The sequence below is a fragment of the Bombus vancouverensis genome, chromosome 1, assembly GCF_051014615.1.
Source record: "Bombus vancouverensis nearcticus chromosome 1, iyBomVanc1_principal, whole genome shotgun sequence".
NCBI classification, from domain to species: Eukaryota; Metazoa; Arthropoda; class Insecta; order Hymenoptera; family Apidae; genus Bombus; species Bombus vancouverensis.
Genome location: NC_134911.1, coordinates 23,914,661 through 23,930,157, shown reverse-complemented (window position 1 = coordinate 23,930,157; position 15,497 = coordinate 23,914,661). Strand labels below are relative to the sequence as shown.

Below are 15,497 nucleotides of genomic sequence, written 5' to 3'. Positions count from 1 at the left end.
GCTTTCTTCTTTAAATAGTCTTTCTCGTTTACCGTATGCCGGCGAAATTTTTCCTTCGTTCTCTTTCCGCTTATTCCTTCTCAACCCATTTTGTACGGGATAGTTAACGTGGATTCTATCAACGGGACGATCGTCGAGCAGAGAAATATTAATTAGAGGAACACGCGTCGATGCGGCAGCTCTCCGTCCTTCGAGGAGAAAAGTCTAAGTAGAAAACGACGAGGCGATAGAAAACTATCAGGCAGGCTCGAACAGCTTTGGATCAGTTAAGAGTTTTTAATTTGAAGAAGCGTCTTCCTGTAATTCAGGACTCTGCGCGACTATTCTCCTTCCACCATCCTTTTTTTCTCTTCTTTTCTTTTTTTTTTTTTTGTCTTTTTTTCTTTTTTCTCTTTTCGTACTTTAATGCGTATGGTATACGTACAATACGTAATATGGATTTACGGGAGAATAGGGAGAGGGGGGAGTTCGACGTTTGAAATCGGGACGAGACGAATAATACACGGTACGAATTACAGCATGACTCGACCAACGGGAAGGCACTTGGGCAAATTACGTGCCGAGTTGGCCGTCGTATCTAGCACGCAGGGCACACACCACCTTCGTATCCTCGTTTCTGTCTATCCGCGCCACTACAAAGACAGATCGTTTTAAAAGTTACTTTTTTTTCTTTTTATCCTTATTACGAGAACTTTAACTTTCTTCCCTCTACTGCTTAATCCTATGATATGTTCGCATTCGTTATGTATATGTATAAGATTATTACGTAAATTAACACAATCATTCTATCGATCATTCGTTCATACCATTCCCTCTTTCTCACACTGACACGCTATTTCTATATTCGTATTTTCTCTCTTCGTTCCCACTCACGCTTGTCCGATTCACGCTTGTCGTTCATCGCCACTCTCGTCTAGGATATTAGACTCTCCTTAACAAGATACATAATTAAATGTATATGCTCGCCTTTTCGCGACGCGCCAATGATAAAACATAAATACACGCTTCTTAGGGCACCTTTGGTATTAAGCTTGATGTACTCGTCTTCGTCTCTTTTGTATCTCTATATTATGCAATTTCGTCTACGAGCCACCGCGTCTGCCTTCGCTCTTTCGTTTCAGTTTCGTTCTCTTCTTCGTCGGACGTTGTTCTCCACGCGAATCCCTCGGTTCGTGGTTCGCGAGCACGCGAGTTACGTGACACGAGACGAGTCACGCCTCCGTCGAATTACATCGTCCCGGGATTAATGGACGCGATTCGAGTTTGCTGGCAATTCTCGTACGAAACGGAGATGTAACGAATGCGTTACGAGTCGAATCGGTATATCCATACGTACGCTTCTTCAGTTATTTATAGATACTAGGATAGGATTTCTCTCGAGTTTTCTCTGGCTGCGTCACTTTTAATCTGTTAACTGGCGATCGGCTGGATGGTTGCTTTTCAAAATCTTCGATAATTAGGAAATATATAATTCGGTATTTTACTTTCACGAACAAGTTGCTTTCGATACGAATGAACTTACTTTTTCTTGTATTTTAAAAAAAATATATGTATATACATATGTATATATATATATATATAAGTACTTTGCTTTAACTCCATGCTTCGCGATTCTTTTTATTTATGCTTACAGGTATGTTTAACTTTGCTTGTTTGCTTTTCACTCCGACATAATCGTTCCGCTGCATACTTTAGTCGAATCGTGTTGCCACCTTTCGCGTTTTCCTCTTCCAATTGTTGTATTACGCGTACGAATTTACGTTTCGTGGTCCTCGATTTTCTCGATCGAGAAAAGATCGTAACTTTTATCTCACGCGTCGCAATCTCGCGAATATGGACGAACGCCGTGAGCCAAGGAGTTAAAACGATACCGTTCGTTGCTGTTCGTTAAAATATCAAACTGTTTCTTCGTTATTCTATCCCCGTCGTTTTTCTCTTATTACCTTAAAAAAGTAAAATAGATATTCGTTCTCTATACTCTCCTTCTCCTCTATTACACTTATCAATTTTTTTCTATACGAAACAGCAAAATAGAAATTCATTCTCTCAACGTTCGAATAGATGGGCAATGTCTTTCCAAACGTTTACGTTCGTTTCAACAAACGATCCAGTTAACAGGTTAAAGAGAGCGTGCTACAACAAAACTACTCTGTCTCTCCGGGAGTAATTGCATCAACCTGCATTATACAATAAATTTCCAACCCGTTTCGTTTCTCTTTCCTCTTCCAAAACAATTTGCTCGAAAACAGCGCGGGGCTCGATTTTCCTAAAAGAATCTTTCGCGACTGTGGACTCAGTATGTTCCTCCGTGTACGTGTGAACGATTATTTATATATATGCGTGCGCGTGTGACTTCAACAGTGCCTTCCTGCTTTTACGCTTCTCTCCTCTCTTTCTGTATGTATGTATGTATGTATGTATGTATCTAACGTATGTATATACGTGTGTTGTTCGTGTATCTGTGTATCCGTGTATGCGCGTAGATGCGTATATGCGAAAGAAAATGGTGTCACGAGTGTCGAAATCGCAACGTGCGACCGCCTCTGCGTAGAAATTCGCTAGAGCGTTACGACGCTTCGCGCGAGCTCGCACCGACGCGACGATTCTTCCGTCTCGTTTTCTCGCGTGTCTTTCGTGTTTCTCGCGTGTGCGTGTACGTGTGCGTGTGTGTGTGTGTGTATATGTATCGTGTCTCTTTCCTTCTCGTGTATTCTTCTCGTTTCATCTTTTTTCTTTTTTCGTATTTTTTTTTTCTTTTCTTCTATTCGTGTCTCTCGCTTCGTCGTCGTCGTTGATCGCAATCAAGACTCGGTGGAAAATAAATAGACAAGGTAGTACACGGCTAATCGAAATAGATCGATAAGTTAAGTCGTTAAAAAATATATATACCTAGGAATATCATATATACGCGATTATTTTGGGCCCCCCGCGAGTCGCGAATCTAAAACGCCGTTGCTCCGCGCAATTTATAAGAATTCTTTTTTTTTTTTTTTGTTCCGTTTATTCTTCGTTTCTCTCTTTCCCCTACTTGTCGTGGTGCTGATTTTCGCGAGACGAGGCTCGAACCATACACACGCAGACACACCCCTGCCTCGTCTTTCGTTAATCCCCGATCTTTCTCATTTTCTTCCTCTATATGCGTGTTTCTTTGTATTTTTTTCCCCTTTTATTTTTTATTGCGTGTACGCGAATGCTTACTTTCTTGTTTCTATTTCTGTTACTCTGTTTTTCTGTTTTTTTCATTTTTGTCGCACGTGCTTTTTACTTTCTCTTCCTTTCGATATATTCCCACCCCATTTTAGTTTCTTTTCTTTCTCGGTTTCCCGTGATTATTCCTGCGCTAGCATGTTGCCTCTTCCGTCTTCGCAACGATTTCTCGAGCAACTCGGTCGATTTGCTCTGGAAACCTGCCGAACCGTTTGTCGTGGATTCGTTGTTCGTCGATGTTTTCTTCGTTACCATTGCGCAAACAACTGAATCCGGGTCTCTTGACGATCGTTGCATTCCGGGGTGTAAGCACGCATGGTCTTCCCTCGTTCCTCTTACATGCCGTTGATGTCGATCTTAAGGTTGCCCGTTTTCTTCTCTCTTTGATCCCTGCAAGCATCATGAATTTAATTAAAGTACGCCCACAGAAAGAACGCGAGAAAGGCACATGGATAAATTGACCAATTGACTCACTCCAAATATTCCATAGATATCGCCTAAAGCTCGATTTTTCGGTAGATTTTCCTTAATCGATCTCCAAAAGACCGAATAAGATTAAATCTCCGTCTTATAATTAACTCTCGACTGGTATCGTTCAGCCATTTCGGACCACAACGATTCGTAGCTGGATCGCTTGATCTTCGAATTGTTTATTTCGTTTGACTTTATCGTACGAATAAAACGGAGAATGCAAAGTACGAAGCAAAGTAGAATATCGTAAACTTTATCGATCCAACGTAAATTATTATAGTCGTTTACAAGCCAACGTTACTATCCAAGGGTTAATCTTCAAAATATCGAACAAACGAAATTCATTTGTTCCACGAATATAAATATAGCTATGCTTTAAAGGAGGATTAAAATAAAATAATACTTTCAACGAGTTCCAACAACGAGTTTAAGCCGATAAGAGACGGTAAAATCAAGCACGAACGGAAATAGTACGAGTTCTGCTTACTCCGCGCCCTATCGTTTTAAATCGTTCGTGAAAAGCAAAAGAGAGATAGAGAAAATAAAAGAAGAACGAGTAGGACGGGATACGAAATTGTTGTCGGCGTTCGTTCGACGTGAAATCGGAACGAATGAACCAAGTATGAAATGAGCGTTCGCTCGGCCGTTCATCGCGCCTCGTTTGTCTCCATTCCGCCGCTTTCACGGTTTTTGTCCGCGATACCTCGCTGATTTACAGCCGCGAGGAGGATCGTTCGGAGGCCGATCGCGCATCGCCGTGCGTTTTCCAAAATCGCCAAAGTAAAATCAAACCGTTATTCTCCGAAATCGACCAATTTCTACTCGAGATATTTCTCCATTATTTCTTTCTTTCCGGTTATAGGTACAATATGCCAAGGTGCTTTGGAAACAGAAGGTCGTCAATTTTTTACGCTCTCGTTCGACGGTTTGCGAAGAATCTTCGACGTATGGTTTAGCTGGGAAAATACATTTGTTTTTTATTTAAGTTTGTACGAATTTGTATCCTTTCTTATCGAAATATACGTTGAATCCACGTTGGTAAGTGGAATTTTGAAATTTTATACGCGCATACATATAGAAGGTTCTTGGCGAATAAGGTTTTGTACGTAGACGTTTATTAGTTTCCGTTTTAATTTTCTGGTTTATAAGACAAACGTGGAATTTAAAATTTACCTGACAGATTCGTCTTTTCCTTATAGTAAATCCTCTTATCATCTGTACAAACTCTTTGTAAATGCGATTGAAAATATGCAGGTTATAAATTGAAATATCTAAGTCACTGATATAATACGCATACATATGCAGTAATTTCAAATATTCTATCACGAATAGACGTTATAAATTCAACAATTTAGTCAAATTCTATGATAAAAAATAGAACAAAAATCGGTTAATTCGATCGATTTTCTTATAAAAGAAAAATATCATATCGTGCTACGTTTACAGAAAAAAAAATCATTTTACGTGGCTGATACGATGTTACATGGCGTTACGTCTATTCGCGTGTAATCGATTCTATTTGGAATACGTTCGGAAATTAACCACAAAATTCTGCTTCGTTTTCCCATATCACGATGTATCCACAGGTAAAATTCGTCCGATCTACGATCACACGCGTAAAACATCTTCGTCGCAACACCTTATCAATGTCCTTCACGAATCGCCTCTTTTCTTTCAAAAAGCTACCGATCCTTTCTCCAAAGCACCGTGCACAATTCAATTACCGTGAAACAACCTTGCTCGTATCCTTACGTTTGAATCGACAATCGCAAAATCGACAAACCGAAGACAAGCCGTTAATCGTGGCTGTTAGTGGTCGTAGTCAGCTATGATCGCGGCTACGAAAACGAACAGAAATAAACGCTCGTCGAACATCCGGTTTTCGAGAGGTCGCGCGACAAGTTTACCGATTCACCACGAAGCTGTTGGTCGTCGCGTTTTAACGAATCCGTCATTGTCCCGCGGAACGAAAGCAAGAGACAACCTACATTTCATCCCTTTTCGCCCTCGTGAGCCTCTTCCCACGGTTGACGAAGAAGAGACGCCTTGCCATTGAGTAATCTACGTACCTCGTTAGGCCGTGGCTGCATCCGGACTGAAAAGCTCTCTCTTTTTTCTCTTTTTTCATCTTTCTTTTTCAACGCCAGCTTTCGGCGATCCTTGGTCGTGGAGGAAGGAACGAAAGAAGATACAGGACGGTCGCGTCGCTTTTAATTCACGTCGAAATCACGGAGAAAGGACAGAGACGGACAGAGATTTACGGTCGCGTATAAAAATAAGTGGACGAGATGGTGGAAATAGCTGTCGATCGAGTTTCGTTAAATCCGGCTCGTTTACGCAAAAATGTTATTAATTTCGGTTACTTGTTAAATAATTTATTTACTACGAAGATACAGAGGGCGAGTCATAAATGCATGGTCGTACTTCGATGGACGACGAATGTGCACACCGAAGTGAGTGAAAAATGTCTTACGAATATACGTATGTCCTACATACCTCGGTTTGCGAGCGATGCGTTGTGCATCGACACGCGCTACCGCCTGCCTTAAAGCCCACGCTACACGTTGAAACATGTTGCGAATGTTGCGATGCATGCATCGACGCTTAGATTTCACGAATTCTGCGTCAGTTTCTATTTATTTCCGCGTTACCGATCCTTCTCAGTCAGTGGCCCGATACCAACGTCGAAACGCGTCTTTCAAAATGTCAACTCTAACTCTCTCTTATTCTGATTGACGAGAGGTACGTGGATTATCAAAGATGAAAATTACAAAGAAATGGACGAAAAAATGGTTAATCGAGTGAAACAGATTTTCCGAATACGCGCCGTTAAAAGAACTAAAAGCCAGTGAACCGAGCGATTGCGCAGAAAATATTTCTATACGGATGATTCTGCTCTTCGACGTCCGTTGGATAAAGTTCGTTTAATCGAAAAACAAAATACAACGACGAGAGACGCGGTTAGCGCGGAAGTCGATGCGCTCAGCAGCGCTAAGGTTTTAACCACCGGAAAGAGTTACGAAGATATAAAATTTATTACCGCAATTTCACTGCTATTATCGAAGAGTTCGACGATTCCCGAACCTTCTTGAACGCTCGAAATAAATTAGGAGCCTTCTCGAAAATTCCCCAGGGATTCCTTTCGAAAGGAAATTTATTTCCCACGGAATTATATTTGAGAACCTGATTCATGCATCGATACGAGTTGGTTTTGATACCGATACGCATCTACGTATATCGTAAGCTGTATCGTGGAACCTGGGGTGTCGATGCATCGCAATATGTTTCAACGTGTAGAGCTCCCTTTGCATTGAGTTTCGTACTCGCTGGAAAATGTCAGGTATTCATCGAACACTCTCAAATCCATTTTATATCGTTTCTCGTAGATCGTTTACCTGCATTGTTCGCTTACGTCGAATACACGATAGATCTTAAATAGCCCAGAAACAGAAACCTAATGGATTTGTCTTCGCTCTACCTGTTTGCAAAGGTGCTATTAAAGAACGTTCTTATCGTAAGCAGGAAACGGGGCGAACAATTCGAATATTTTTATCAATCAGCCACTACTACCGAAGAACCAAGGGTTCCTTCGGACTCACCATATATATCGTCGATATTTCCTCCACTAGATGGATCGATGTATATTGTCACTGCATTGTGATCGTTAATATTTATCGACAAATCGCAACGACGTTGAGAACCTTGAAATATCGACGATATCGTTGATCGTCCAAGGGCATAAGACGTTTTTTTTACTTATTTTAACGTGTAAATTCAACCTTCTTGAAATGGACGGACATGTATTTACGACTCACCCTGTATAAAGCTAGTACCAGTTCGATGGAACTTTATCGATATTGCTTCAACTGCCTGTCCACTTATTTCTGTCGCCGACTGTATATAGCAAGGGAGACAGAGACAAGGAGCGAGAAAGCGGTTCTAACGCGTCGGATATTCTCCTTCAGCAGCCACGTCCGTCTTGGTCGCGCCGCTTCGAAGGCGTCTCCGTTCCGGTTTTAGGCGAGATGAATTAGCGACGACGCGTTTCGTTGCAACGTTGTTGCCCAGCCCCCAAGCAGATTCTCTATCGATCTCCCTAATTTCACCGAGGGGAAGGTCGGGCAAACTGGCCTGCTTTTTTAGACAACGGACTTGGTCTCGCTCGATCGAATCGTATATTCGCGAGGATGATGCGTTGCTTCCGCGACCTATATTTTTGGCATTGTTGGTTGGATGCCGTTCTAGTTCTAGTTCTCGTATATTACGCTGTACGTTAGCTAGTAGCTCCAATTACGGTTAAGACAATTACAGGGTAATTTTGTTCTTTGCACTTGCGTTATTTAGAATTTGCGTTATCTCTAGAAGTTTACGGTGAAACGACTTTATACGATTCAACGAAATTAAAAGGAAGGCTTTAGATTTCGTTTAACAAGTTTCTAACGATGACGTATTTGTGATATAGCATTTTGTCTGTAATTCTAGTATCTTGTGGCTCTAATTTGGGTGGTTGACTAATACGTATAAAGTTGAATTGTTCGTGTACAAATTGTCAAAATAAAATTTGTTCCCAACTAAATGTTTATTAAATTTGTTCTCCTGTTAAAAAATAAGAAATATCAAGCATCAAGTACTGTGAGTAATTGTAAGTACGATTGGCAAGAAAAATGGTTAATATTTTTGTTTCGAGTTATAAACGATCTCTGTATCGCGAATGCTGTTAAATTAGGGTCGTAGAGAGCAAAGAAAAGAGAAAAGAGATCGCGAGCAATCCGGATGCTATACGTCTTGCACGATGATACGAGAATTTATCGTAAGACCACGATGATGTACGATACTTTGCTTTAGAAGCGTGCCACGCGTAGATTCTTCACGATCACCGATTCCACTCGTATTATAGTTTCGACTTCCTCCATTCGATTACTCGAGGAATTTATCTTTACGAATACAAATCGAAATACGCAGTCTTTACATTTCTCCTATTTACTTTTTCCACGACGATTACGAGAATAAATAATGAATAAATAATTAGTACCAGCGAAGTGGAACGACGTTTAATAATCAAATATTTACGCTGGATACTTTTACAACAATGTTAAAAAATGTTTCTCCAACACGTATTTCTTTCTCATATTAGAACGAATTTAAATAATTTCCTGCTTTCTTACTATTACGAGGATATATATTCGCGTTAATTATTTATTTTCATACGTAGGTGTTTCACAATTTTTCGTAATAAAATTCCATGCCGTCGTTGTTTCTTTGTGATGTATTGCAATATCGCGATAATCTGAAAATATTCGTACCTAAAGAAGGTTTAAAAGCATTAAAGTCGTCCTATTCTAACGAACTTTATCCATATTAAAAATGTCTCACGATCTTACGGCTATCTTAAAATTACAATAACTTTACAAGAAAATCTAAAGGTGTATTCGTATCGTACGTGTATTTTTCTTAGTTCTTGTTAATAGAATTCACCTGTCTCGTTATTCTTTTGCAATTAGTCATCGTTTCACAGTTATCCGACCTTCCCCCGAGAATCTCCAGCAACAAGACCTCTACGAAAAGCGCGGCAGGATACGGTGCAAGGGTGTCGTATATCAAAAGACCACGTTCAGGGAGGAAAATACAAAAAAAAAAAAAAAAAAGAGGAATATAAAACAGACAAGAGGACGGAGCAAAAATGAACGAGTAAGTACTATGCGTCTCAAGCAACACAGTGAAAGACCGAGCAGAACCGGAACGAAAATCGACAACGGGAAACGAAGGACGTGAAAATGATAGAGTTTCCTATTACAATTCTCTCATATCATTACGTGTCAAACCATTTTCTGTTTGAGAAAATCATTAAAATTGAATTTAATCTGTTTTGAATGAAATATCTTATCAGGAGACGATCTTTGTATTTTTGCTTTTTAATATAATGATATTTTCAAGTTTGTTTAAATAGTATTGTATTTAGCATTATACGGTAACACTGCTATGATGTGATCGATATAATAGCGCTGTTATAATACTATTTTATAAACAGTGTTACTTTTTCAGCTTTCTTCCAAGTATGTATACCAAGTTAATTTTGAAACTACGTGCATAGACCCATGTAGATCATGCAAAATCATCGAAGACCACGTAGAATCGCTATAAGATATTCTCATCGAAACAGAATAAGTTTCGTTCGAAAAACTTCTTCGATCAACGAAATAGTCCGAAGGATCGAACGCCTTAAAACGTTCAAAGTATATAGTAAAAGTTATAAGTAAAAAAGTAAAATCTTCCAAATAAAAACGACAACGCAAAAAAGGAACAAAACCAAGGATACGACAAACGAATCTGCGTAGAGACGATCCAATAACCTCGAAGAGCAAACGTCGAACAGAGTCAAGAGAGACAGAGAAAAGAAGAAAAAGAAGAAACAAAGGAAAGAACAAAAAGCAGAACGTGGAAGAAAAAGTTAGAGATCGGCAAGTTGTTGTGCACGATCCATAGGCGATTAGCGGCAAATAATAATTGGCAATTGGCGATACTAGTGGACTCAGCTAGCTCGCGATACGTCCAGCCATCGATCGCGATCGAGGGATTTACGCCCGATCGATCGTCGCGCGTTTTCTACTGCCAGGAGACACCGTGCGACGTGTCTTACCGACAAAGTTATTGATCGATCTTTAGATCGATCGAAATCGAACTGTCAGCTAATCGATTGCGAGTCTATCGCTGAGGCCACTGTACTGTAGGGAGCTGTGGTAAAATGCCCCTGAGAATTATCGGGAAAGTGGAAAAATATTTACAAATGTCGTTACGTGCTGTTATGCTATTGATGTACGGGTTGACACTGAAATGGCATCGTCCGGAAAGGGATGATTCCTCGTGAAAGGAGGTGATCGAAGAGAACAGAGTACATTTTTATTACATTTTTATCGCGTCTCGAATAGCAGGTGTCTTCGAGAAAGATAATTTACTAAAATAGGTTTTAATATGAGAAGCGCTGGGATGCTTGTAGATACCTTTGAGTGTATATTGTGTGTGTATTATATAAAACATTTTGAAATTTCATTAGAATGACACGCGATTATTGTAATTATGTTGGTAAGTTTTGAAGGAAATTTGAAAGAACACGATATTTAATACTCTTCAGTATACATCTCATAGAGACTACAAAAGTATTTAAACAGTCAATTGTAAATTACGTTGACAAGCCTTATCATGTTCATCTTATGCGTTTAAGATGATTGTATACTAACTTTTTTGCCGAATATATATGATTAGTCGTGTCTTATAACGTTAACGAAAGTTTAAAACGTCTTCTACATAGCACGATATACGTATCGAAGTTCTTTATGATGAGCGTCGAAATACTTTCGTGAGTCACTCCACATAGAGAATTATTTCTGTATTTAATTAGAACGAAGGAGTACGTAAGGAGAGATAAACGCAGAAAAGAGAAAATACGAGGGAAGCTCGCTTCCATCTACGATACGACGATTGCCTTTACTCCGAAGAACCAAAGCGCTACGCGCGGGACATTTACTCTGTGCTCTTAAACTTGCTTTTGTTCAAAAAACCATCCCGTTTCCAATTCTGCCATGATTACCAGGTCACCGTAAAATGCGTGACAGGAGAGCAAATGGAGGCAACAGTGACACATCCGGTCAAGCCTGTCTCGATGGTTCCTACTTTATAAAAGGAGAGAGGGAGCAAAAGTAGCGACAAGATCCTCGTTCTTTCCAGAGGCATTTCGTCCAACTCCCAACGGTAATACTACAATGTCCGGCAACGAAAACGCAGATCTGTGCTTCGTGCAGTTTCATTGGAATCTTCGACGGTTCTTCGTTGATGGATCGAATGGTAAAACGAGATCGTAAAAAAGAAAAGTGGTGCTGCGAGGGAGCGAGGAGAACGAAACGGTATCGAGTGACAGACGAGGATCGACCGAAGGGACATCGATGGCCCATAAAGAAATTCCTGATGTCTAGCCCTCGGTCGGAAATCGTAAGGACGAAAAGGAAAATAGCGGGATAAGAACGACAGAGAAAATGCAAGAGAATATTCGCGATGATCGCAAGGGTGTCGTTGATCAACGAGATAAGGAGTCGAGGTAGGGGAAATATCTTGACAAAAATCGAGATAAGAATCGAGATAACGCAAAGGATGTGTCGCACAGGGTCGCTGCGTTTTCGTCGGGATGTGTACAGGATGTCTGTAGCGGCTAGCGTAGCATAAAATGAAACCTACTTCGATCCAGAGATTTGTAAAGCCCACCTCGGCCATTTTTGACTTTGCATATTCGATTCGTATTGCTCCCCGGTCGGAGGAGAGGAGAAAGGATCCTTGGAGAGTGGCCATCGCCTGGGCCGCGTAGCGAACGTCTTGGTATTCGACAAAGGCCACTGGCGACCCTCCCTTCGTGTGCATACGAAGCCGGGAGAAACCAGGAAAACTGTGCATAAATAAGAGAAGCGTACAATACGTGCTCTAGTTAGTTATGACAGACGGTACTCTGGTCAAAAAGAGAAGGGCCTCTGTGTGTGTGTGTGTGTGTGTGTGTGTGTGTGTGTGTGTGTGTGTGTGTGTGTGTGTGTGGTTACGCGTGTGTTCGTTCGTCCATTTCCATGTTATTGCCATGTCGAGAAACTGCGGTGACGCTGATCGAACAGCGTGGAACGAGACATCGTGACATATTTCAATGCAATTTTCTTCGAAGTCATTGAAAGGTGATCTCGTTTGCTAGAGATTGTTTCGATGGTTAGAGACGGAAGAAAGATTAGTAAGGACTAGATACAGGAAGAATCGTGGTTACCGTGCCCGGTATTGTGTTTGATCGATCAAATATTCTGCTTTGCAGGATTTGCGAAGGACTTGCTAAAACACGTCAGTTTTTAATAGATAAGTGCGATAGATCGATTTGATACGGAACGATTTAACAGGTAGATGATATTTTACAATTTGTTGTTTCATTTTCAAGATACGAACAAAATTTCGGATGTAATTCGCGTATGTTCGTTATTAGGCTACCGTTTGATGCAACACGGGGCAAACATTTAACGATAACTTTATTAAAAACGATCAAAGACAAAGCGTAAAAGGCTTTCTTCCGATCGACGAAATTCAACTTGAACATTAGCGGAACAGGCTCATCGATTCGTCATACTACATCGTTCTTGGTAAGATTTAGATCCGTTTGGCGTGTATGAAGACCGATTACCGAGGAATTTATATCCGAGCCGGACCGATCGGCCGGTTACGACGCCATTAACGGAAGTATCGATATCGATTACGCTTGATTTACCGCGATTCCACCAGGTACCGCGTTAACCACGGTAAATTTCGATTCTTCCAATTACGACACGCGTCCATTATGGTGGGACTTGTCGATAGATACTTTCGTTGCTTTCTTTTTTCACCTCTGATGGAAAGAAACTGACGAATCGTCTCGCGATCGAAGATCGTTTTAACATTGGCACCATACATGCGATATTTTTATTAAGGATATTTGCTATTTGCAAATATTGATCGAATACGCCGCATTGGCTGTACTATTCAAATGTATTGGGTTGGCAACTAAATGATCGCGAATTTTGTCATTAGGTGGTAACGACAAAATCCTTAAGTTCAATCACTTAGTTGCCAATCTAATATTGAAACGGGCGTTAGGATACGCGATAAACGGCGTGATAAATATATTCTGATTAAAGCGTTAGGATTTTTGAGCAAATATTTGACATTTGCGTTAACAATTTCTTATTTGTACCGAGTAGTAAACGTGGCTTCGATTTGACACTGTAAACCTGTACGTATCAAAGTTATGTGTATGTATTGGAGAATTAAAAACCTACGAGCAATTATTTTATGGAAATTAAGCATCTCTGATTCATATTTATTCAAACGTACATTTATTAACATACCTATTTATGCGTATCTCATTCGTGCAAAAGTTTCATGAATTCAATACGCCCGTATTGAATTTATCGTACGCGTATATTTAATTACACACGTACAAATTATCGCCCTGTTCAATTTTAAATTTCAAGTAATTTATAAAATCTGAGAAAATAGAAACTTTATCTTGCTTCAAACGGACAAAGTAGAAAAAAATGAACAAATTATACGAAACTTCTATAAAACAATTAATACACACGATATTATCGAAACGATACAAATATCCAAATATTAAATAACGCATGTACGGAGCAGGAGTCAAAGTCTCATTGTCTTTTCGTGCGCGCGATGCTCGTTCGCTGTTTTGCGATGCGATCACCGTGTGCGTTTGCTGCGTATACGTGTATGTGTATGTTAGAGTGTGTCGATCAATGCCACTAAATATCTCGATACGTGGTTACGGGTACTAGCACAGGTGCGTCTTACGGCTACGAACTACGACTGGTGGCAAAAAATGAATCAGCGAATGTCAGTGATGTACGTTTCTTGGAGGCAGTGCTGTTAATCCGGTTTCAAGAAGCTCTCTTTTAGATACGTTTGCAATCGTATTTAAACGTTAAAACTACCAATGCTCGAAATAAGCGAACCGTAGTGTTTAATAAAAATATCGAATTTTGTGGAATTTGAAATAAATGTAAATTTTATAGAATTCTCTAATACAATTTGAAAGAAACGCTCTAACAAAATTTTAAAGAATTTTTTGTCGCAGAAATTTTTAGGGATTTTTGCGCGATTTTGTTCTGTACTTTTGTTACCTGTAATTGCTTTCCCGTAATTTTTCTGTAGACGAAGACTACGTTTTTTCCTTTTGATTTTCTTGGTACAAGTTTCATACACTAGTCGGTGGTAGTTTTAGCGTTAATATACATATATGTACAGACGAAATGGAAAGCCGGTTAAAACGTTCAACCGTGAATGTTAACCCCCTGTAATACCAATGTAACTTACAAGTTACATAACCACGTGTCTACTTCGTTTAAAATTTCATTTTACTCGCTTGCTGTGTTATACCGTGGTATTTTATTGATAATATATCATATTATGCTAGCACCAAATTATCCATAAACAAATCTTTTCCCTTTCATAAAAGAACCCCTTTAGAGGGTTGAGGACGCGTTAAAACCGGTGTATCGTACGCGGAGATAGAGATAGATAGAGAAAGAGAGAGAGAGAAAGAGAGAGAGAGAGAGAGGAAATACGGCTGATTCGGCGCTGACCTATATCGCTCTCTTAAATTTCTAGTCGCGTAATTGTTTCCAGAGCGGAGTATGGTAGATTTGTCATTTCCAGTTCACCGCACTATGGCCCGGATGTTCTTGTAAAAATTCCACAATTTTGTCCATGATGATAACTAATGTTTGATCTTTAATTTACCATCTTGCGATTCTCTATGGACCCGCAGATACGATAAATCTGTGTTTCGTTTAAGGAAGATTAGTAAGCGCGGTATTTCTATAGAAATTTCGTATTTGTATTATTCATTCATTCGAGCTGAATCGAATCGATTTGAAGAAGATTGATCAAACTTTTGGAGGTCGCGGAACTAAAACAAATTTGTCATATAGAGTGACTGCAAAAAATGTTTGCGCATATCTCTATTTTCTAGCCAAGCGATTTTTATCAGCTTCTACGTTTTAGTTTTGTACGAATCATCGCTAAGTGATACGAAACTTTATGTTCTTGGATTTAATCGATTAGTGTGCAAATACTACGATAAATAATGGCGTGCAAATGCTTTTTGTAGTCACTGTGTATCAAGGCATCGAAAGAAAGAATCTAACGATTAAACTATATTAATTAATTAAATCATATAACGATCAAATGTGCACAAAAAATTACACATTAATGCCAAAATCCTTTAAAAATCTAAGTCAATTTATATAACAAAT

General features: G+C 39.7%; 1 protein-coding gene across 3 annotated transcripts in view; it reads right to left on the bottom strand.

The window, feature by feature from the left end:
* Window positions 1-353: 353 nt before the first annotated feature.
* The window catches only part of LOC117159472 (protein couch potato), a 183,701-nt gene continuing 168,557 nt past the window's right edge, over window positions 354-15,497 (bottom strand). For 2 of the 3 annotated variants that reach the window (XM_033339334.2, XM_033339336.2), the window contains exons 8-9: window positions 11,905-12,109; window positions 354-3,597 (exon numbers count right to left, since the gene is read on the bottom strand). In XM_033339334.2, coding sequence (XP_033195225.1) covers window positions 3,565-3,597; window positions 11,905-12,109 — 238 coding nt within the window. In that variant the 3' untranslated portion in view covers window positions 354-3,564. The remainder of the gene's footprint in view (window positions 3,598-11,904; window positions 12,110-15,497) is intronic. The other variant, XM_033339339.2, reaches the window with a different exon arrangement.